General features: G+C 61.2%; 2 protein-coding genes across 2 annotated transcripts; one reads left to right on the top strand and one right to left on the bottom strand.

Moving 5' to 3' along the window:
* The first annotated feature begins 574 nt into the window (after positions 1–574).
* RBM8A (RNA binding motif protein 8A) lies at positions 575–4,366 on the top strand. Its single transcript, XM_068922516.1, has 6 exons — positions 575–1,186; positions 1,691–1,750; positions 2,314–2,391; positions 2,794–2,930; positions 3,167–3,303; positions 3,776–4,366. The coding sequence occupies exons 1-6, from the start codon at positions 955–957 to the stop codon at positions 3,819–3,821; spliced, it is 690 nt and encodes a 229-aa protein (XP_068778617.1). The 5' UTR covers positions 575–954; the 3' UTR covers positions 3,822–4,366.
* Positions 4,367–5,257: 891 nt separating this feature from the next.
* On the bottom strand, positions 5,258–7,097 carry LOC138062952 (gonadotropin-releasing hormone II receptor-like). The gene is made up of 3 exons (XM_068922518.1): positions 6,510–7,097; positions 6,186–6,390; positions 5,258–5,835 (listed from the first exon to the last, which is right to left on the bottom strand). The coding sequence occupies exons 1-3, from the start codon at positions 6,990–6,992 to the stop codon at positions 5,339–5,341; spliced, it is 1,185 nt and encodes a 394-aa protein (XP_068778619.1). The 5' UTR covers positions 6,993–7,097; the 3' UTR covers positions 5,258–5,338.
* Positions 7,098–7,348: the final 251 nt, after the last annotated feature.

Below are 7,348 nucleotides of genomic sequence, written 5' to 3'. Positions count from 1 at the left end.
CGGCAGTTCGTACACCGGGACAAACAAGCGTTTGCAGTTTCCACCCCAGAAGCGCACGGGCGACGTGCTGTTTCTCGCTAAAGCGGTGTTTGTCCTCGTTTAATTCCAGCTTTTTCTTCTGCTTGTGAAAGTGGTTTATGGTCTGTTACTCTGGGGCGGAAGCCAGGCAGGCCTGGCCTTAGCAGCTGGCGACAGAAGCGGCCTCCGCTGTTGGAAGCTGATTTTGCTCTGCACAAGAGGTGCTTCCCCGGCCAGCCTTGCCTTAGCTTTCCCCGCTGGAGGGAGCTGGTGGCTTGGGACAATTTAAGGCTCTTAAGGCTCTTTTTTTTTTTTTTTTAAACCTCATCCTTTCCACCCATGGGGTCCCCTCCATGTCCCACCAGCTCTGCCCTTCTGCTGCCTTTCCAGGGTTGTAGGAACTGCACAGCAAAGGGCACGTTTGCCCCCAGAGCAGGAGCTCTTCTTTGTCCTCTTTTTCTTTCTTTTCTGCAGTTTGGGCGCTAGTCGGTCTCGGGAGGGCTGAGCTCGGGCCGCAGCCCTTCCCCGGTACCTGCGGGGATAGCCTCTCCTCCTCGCAAAGGTCGGCCAAGCTTCGTCTGCCGGAGCCAGGTCCCCCGGGGGCTCGAAAGCCGCCGGCAGGAGGACGGCCAGAGGCGCGGATGTGCGCGCTGCGTGCTGGTGGAAGCCCCGTTTCCCCTGGGAAACCAGGCCAAAAAAATAACTTTGCTTCACGTTGTACTGAGCAGCGAGGCGGTGGGGAGAAGCAGGCGGCCCCCCGCCTCCCTGAAATGTTACCTGCCCCTGCAAAGAACCGTGAACGGTTTAAGCAGGTGGGTGCGGGGTCAGCGTCGGAGCTCGCCCCCGCCACCCCCGGGCCTTGCCCCGGGGCAAGCGGCCTCCAGCGTGGGCCTGCTGGGGGGGGGGCACGACAACCCCCCCCCCTCCCTTCCCGACATGGCGTCCACGGCCGGGCAAGAAACGCCGACCTCACCAAGATGGCGCCGCGGGCGCTTCCGCCGCGCGTCCTCCCTAACATGGCGGCGCCCGGCAGGGCTGGGTAGTGCTTCCGCCCCGCTTCCCGGCGTGCAGCGCGGCAGTGGCGGCGGGGAGAGCGGCAAGATGGCGGACGTGCTGGACCTACATGAGGCGGGCGGCGAGGACTTCGCCATGGACGAGGATGGCGACGGTGAGGGCAGGGCGGTCCCTACCTGCCTGGTGCCACCGGCCGGTCCGGCCGGCTCCCGGGCCGCTGTTTCCTTCCCTCGGGCCTGCTCAGGGGGCCCTGTAACGGCGGGGCCCTGTCCCCTGTCCGGTCCTGGTTCAGGGCCAGGTTCCCCCGTGGGCTCCCCCCGCCCCGCGGCCAGTCCTAGGCCCCCTCCCTGCGGGCCCTGCTCTCAGTCGGGTCCCCCCGCACCGGCCCCGGTTCGGGTCCCGTTCCCCCATGTCGGTGCCCAGCCCGGACTCGGGGACCAGCCTGTCGCAGGGCCCCAGATCGGGTCCTGTCCCGCCTCACCGATGCCCAGCCCGGACCTGGGGACCAGCGCAGCCCGGGGCCCCGTTTGGGTCCCGTCCCCTGTCTCAGTGCCCAGCCCGGAGCTCAGAACCAGCCTGGCCCCGGGTCCCCCCTCCCCGCCCCGGTTCCGACCCGATCGCGGGTGCCTTTCCTCACTCCCGCCCCTCTCCTTCACAGAAAGCATCCACAAGCTGAAGGAGAAGGCCAAGAAGAGGAAAGGCCGAGGCTTCGGCTCAGGTGAGCGGCGGCGGTACGGCTCTACCCTCCTTCCCGCCCTCCGGCGGGCAGCGCCTGCCCGCGGGACCCTGGCGTTGGCCGCTGCTTTCCAGCGTTCTCGGCCCCTTCCCCTCTCAGGCCTCGGTTTCCCGATTTCAGCTAAACGCTCACCCTGGAATCGCTCGGCCGAGGTCCCTGGCAGGCAGATCCCTCCTGCTGGGTGCACTGGATCAGTGGTTTGTGTGTCGTGACGTTTCAGAGCCCGTTTAGGGCGGTTTGGAGAGTGGGATCAGAGCAGGAGCTTTGTACAGGAATGTAGCGTCTGCTGGGAGCAGGATCGCTTTGCCAAAGCACAACCCAAATCTGGCTGGCCTTGCTGTTCCCTCCCGCAGAAGGGAGAGGACTTCTCAGGGCTGCGTGCGCAGGCCGGTGGCCTTGTCCTGCCCGTACAGAGGAGCTGGCTTCAAACCTGGCTGTTTCAGCGTTCTCGGGGAGTCCTTAAAGGTTGTCTGTGTCCTACTGCACTCCTGAGCGATGGCAGCGGTCACCCACCTCTCTTTCCTCCCCTTCTGTTGCGTGTCCAGAGGAAGGCTCGAGGGCCAGGGTGCGCGAGGATTACGACAGCGTGGAACAAGATGGGGATGAGCCAGGCCCACAGCGCTGTGAGTACCTGCAGGAGGCACCCGTCCCAGCCCTGACTCCGGGCGCTTTAGAGGAGGGAGACGATGTGTTGTTTTCGGGGAGATGGTGGGGAAACGTGGGGCCGTTACTTGGCTGCGTATCAGGATTCAGACCTTGCTGGGGCTGAGCCTTTCCCTGCCTCTCCGGCCTCTGTCTTGGGCTAAGCCAAGAGGTTGCTCTCTGGGACGCCAGCTCCCTTTTCCACCCGTGTGTGGCTCATTCTGTGTTGTGCTTAGCCACAACGCGCCCAGGGATTTCCAGCCACTCCAGGGGCTGGCTCTCGTGGGAGGCCCCTTCCTGAGGTGTCTCACGTTCGCACCGCAGAGGTGGGAGAGCACCCTGCGTTCGGTGTAACGATTGCCGCTTTTCCCGGTGCGCTGCAGCGGTCGAGGGCTGGATTCTGTTTGTCACGGGGGTTCACGAGGAGGCCACTGAAGAGGACATTCACGACAAGTTTGCGGAGTACGGCGAGATAAAAAACATCCACCTGAACCTCGACAGACGGACGGGCTACCTGAAGGTAGGAGGGGATGCGCAGGTTGGGCTGGCCTTGAACCATCTCAGCCGCTTCAGCGGCCGCACATAGGGACGCGAACACAATTTCCTTTTCCCCAGCGCTACTGTCGGGTGCCGCAATGCTGCCTGAACAGCAAGACAAGCTCAGGGAGGGGTTTCTCAAACGTCCAGCCTCTCGCTGGGCTCCCTGCTTCCCCTCTGCCCGGGATCTCACTTACTTTTGCTCCCTCCCACCCTTAGGGATATACTCTTGTTGAGTACGAAACCTATAAAGAGGCTCAGGCAGCCATGGAGGGGCTGAACGGCCAGGAGCTAATGGGGCAGCCCATCAGCGTGGATTGGTGTTTTGTAAGAGGACCCCCAAAAGGAAAGAGAAGGTAAGAGGGTCTGTGCTTTTTGACCGTGTTAAGCCAGAATGAGGTTTTCTCTGGATAGCCGCATGGGAGGAAGGGTTCAGCTGCAGCTCCTTTGCCCTGCTGAGGCAGACAAGGGAGAGCAGGGATGAGGCTGAGCTGCTGGTGGAAATGTCACAATGTTCACGAGCCCTGGCCGGGGCTGGAGACCTGTGGATCCGGGGAAGGTGGGAGGTGAATGCCCCAGAGCGTTTGGTAGCACAAACGTTAGTTCTGGCGGAGCTGGCTGACTTTGCTGTGAAAAACGCTGCAAACTTGGGCTGAGCCACCGTCGCGCACGGTCGTCAGCGTGACCTTGGCGTGCCAGGGACCAGCTCGTCTGCGTGGTAGAGAAGTGCTGTGAAACAGGCAGTGATCTTGGACCGAAACCGTCGCGTGGTCTATAAATATCTATAAACTGCCCCCGCATCCATGCTCTGCCCTGCGTCTCTTCCAGGGGTGGGCGCCGAAGGAGCAGAAGTCCGGACAGAAGGCGTCGATGATTGATCCTTATTTCCACCTCTGTGTTACGAGCCCAAGCTTTGAAGGGGAGGGGGGGCTGGGGGAAAAGGGGAGGGTTTGTATGTTGGGGACAGGGCACCTGAGGAACAGCTGTAGAAGTAAAACAGTTAATCACTTCAGCAAAATTAATGCATGCTTCTTGCAAGGTTTTTTTTGTTTCCAAACGAGAAAACTTGAGTGAAGAAGCAACATGTGATGTTCCTAGGGGTTAATTTCACTTGTATCTGTGGTGAATGCAGCTCCTGAGTCGGTTAGCTTACCAAACTGCAAAGTTTTTAAACACTTCTTAGTCTTTTCATTTTCTTAAGCCTGAAAGTGACCTGGCAATTTGACTACTCTTCTTTTGGAGAGAAGTTATTTTATATACCACAGGCAAATGTTCCTTAAAGCTCCTGAGGTGTTTATTCTGTTGACTTTATATTTGCGAATGGATTCTGTTCGTTTACAGCCTTTTAAATAACTCTTATTTTGTGTAAAATTGTCCTCTCGTTATTTGTCCTTAATTAAACATTCTGAGAAATTGTAAGTGATCGTGCTTCCTTGCTAATTTTAGATTTTTGCTAAAGTCAATTGATGTAACTGTCACTGCTTTTGATCCGGGGGCTGGCAGTACAACAACTTGTTAGTAGAAAGAGCCATTTTACCTTGAAATGTTCTTTGGGAAAGTTTTATTTAGCTGTGTGTTATTCTCTTTCAGATCAGCAGGCTTCCAAGCTCTGTTAGTGTTTAATTCTACCTGTGCCTCTGGCACAGATGAAAGGGCACATTTTGAAATCAATGTATTTTTTCTCAAGAAAGCCCAGCAGCATCTTTTGAAGGTATTCTTACCCCAGCAGTCTTTATTCTGTGTGCTTTTTTGCCTATCGGAGGTTTCTCTTCTGGCTTGTTGCTCCTCGCACGCCTGGCCTGTAGGATATCATGCTGCCAGTGCCCTTCAGCTCAGAGGCTGCTATAACTTAAATAGCCCTGCGCTGCCATAAACAGCGTGTGATGGTGGGGCTGAGGACCGGGTGGAAAAATCATTTCTGCAGGGATCGAGTAGCGTGTGCTGGGAAATGGCCAAGGTGGGGAGAGCGCCCAGCTCCATCCGTGTGCTTTGAAGTGGAGCTGACGCTGCTACGCGGGGCTTTTCCAAGCGGCTCGAGGGGGTGATGTCTTCTTGCCGGTCCACTCCGGGCAGCCACCAAGATGAGCCCTGAGTGAGGAGCGCTGCGCAGCTCAGACCCGTTTCTTCCTCACCACCCCACGCCAACCCTCTGCCCAGCAGGGAAAGGTGCCCGTGGTGCCAAGAGGCTGACTCCAGTCCATCCACGAGCCCAGTGGTAGCCCAAAGACAGGCTCCCGCTGAGAAAATAATCTGAGTTTATTGGTGAGTGGCTGTGTGGAGGTGCAGAGGCCTTGTGTTGTCCCCGCGATCCCTTTTTTCGGGGAGGGGTGTGCAGTGAGAGGTCCCCCGCTCTGCAGGGACCCCGCTGTGCAGCCAGCCTGGGCGTCCCCGTCACATGAAGCTCTCCACCGTCCTCCTCTGGCACAGTTCGCACCTCCGACCCGGCGGGGCTGCCCCCGCCATCACCTCCAGCTCATACTTTCCGGATCCCCCCCGGCTGTTGCCAGCTCTCCTGGCCGGCACGGCCGTGGTGGAGACGCGGAAGGAGCCGGTGAGCGCGGACGCCGCCTCCTGCTCATGCCGGCGACGGGTGCAGCGGCAGGCGCGCCACATCTCCCTGCGGAAATGCACCGTGAAAAGCCCGTAGACGAGCGGGTCCAGGCACGTGTTGAAGAGGCCGAAGAGGAAGAGGATGTGGCTGAGAGACGGGGGCACCTTCTCCCGGGTCAGCATCTCCGGCGAGAACCAGTACCAGAGGCCCAGCAGGTAGTAAGGCGTCCAGCACACGATGAAGGTCAGCACGATGACGATGGACATCTTGAGGGTGCGCATCCTGGCGCGGGGGATGTTGTTGTAGGAGCGGCGGAGCTGGACCTCCTGGGAGGAGACTGCGAGGCAGAGAGGGGCTGAGAGGAGGACGAATGCGTTGCCCAGGGGTTAATTAACAGTGCTGGGTTAATGAGCTGTGTAGAGGGGACCTGTATGGGGTGCTGGGTCCCAGCCGGAGCGTGAGGGACCCTTTGCTCTGCCGCAAGGTGTTGGATGGGGGGATTAGTCCTGCGAGAGGGGATGGAGGGAAGAAGGGATGGCAAAACGGATGAGTGCAAGGAAAGAGAGGAAGGTAGAAAAGGATAATGGAGAAAATGGAAAGGGAGATGAGAAAGGAAAACGGAGAAGGAAAAAAGGAATGATGGAGAAAGGGAGGGAGGAAGCGTGCAGACCCGGCCCAGCCGCTCACCGCCGGCTTCCTTCATCCGGCCCGAGATGGCGGCGAGGATGCGGCCGTAGCAGAGCACCATGACGAGCAGGGGCAGGAGGAAGAGGCAGGCGAAGGTGAACATGTTGTAGAGGGTCTCCTGCCAGTGGGCCCCGAAGCTGCCCACCGTGGCGCACTGCACGAAGCGGCGGGGCCGCGACCGACTCACCGTGCGGAAGACGAAGGCCTGCGAGGGGCAGCGGGGCCGTCAGCATCCTTCCTCCCTCCGTCCTCATCCCGTCCCCACCCGGCCCGGCCGGCTCTCGGCTCCCCGCGGTTTCGGGCCGAGACGACCTCTCCGCCCACCTGGGGCAGCGCCAGCACGGCGCTGAGCGCCCACGCCGCGCACAGCATCGCCTTGCTCTTCCTCTGGGCCCTCCCCACGGCCAGCGGGTTGACGATGGCGGCGTGGCGGTCCAGGGCGATGACGACGGTGACGAAGGCCGAGGCATACATGGCGGCCAGCTTGAGGAACATGAGGGCCCGGCAGGCGGCGTCGCCCCCGTACCACTGCACCGTGACGTTCCAGGCGGCGTCCAGCGGCATCACCACCACCGTCACCAGCAGGTCGGCCGCCGCCAGGTTGGCCATGAGCACCCGCACCCGAGGCCGCCGGCCTGGCGCCCGGGCCGCCGTCCAGAGCACGGCGCCGTTGCAGCAAGCCGAGGAGAGGAAGAGGACGCACGTCAGGGCCACCCGCACCTTGGCGGCGGTGGAGAAGGTGGGCAGCGGGGCGAGCTCCTCGCAGCTGCGGTTCGGCCAGGTCCCCGTGCCGTTCATGCCGGCCATGTCCCAGGCTCGGCCGCGCTCAGACCGTGGCAGGACGCGGCGGTGCCCAGCATGGTTGGGGCTCGCCCCGATTCTCCTGGCGCTGCTGCTGTGCCTCGAGTTGTGTCAGGTCTCAGCCCGGTGGGGGACCCAGAGCGATTGCGGCCGCCCGGCTCCCCGCTCCGTCCTTCGTCCTCCTCCTCCGCGGGGCGAGCGCTGCAGCGGGGCTCCCCCAGCCCTGAGTGGGGCAGAAAACCCGCGTGGGGTCGGGAGCCCCGGCGGTGTCCCCGAGGCCGCCGAGCAGGTGACAGCGGCTCGGTGCCCCCCGTCCTTACGGACTCACGGAGGGGCCGAGCCGCGTCCTCGCGCCCGGGCGC

Source organism: Struthio camelus, chromosome 30, assembly GCF_040807025.1.
Source record: "Struthio camelus isolate bStrCam1 chromosome 30, bStrCam1.hap1, whole genome shotgun sequence".
NCBI lineage: Eukaryota > Metazoa > Chordata > Aves > Struthioniformes > Struthionidae > Struthio > Struthio camelus.
This window is presented reverse-complemented; position numbering and strand designations above follow the sequence as displayed.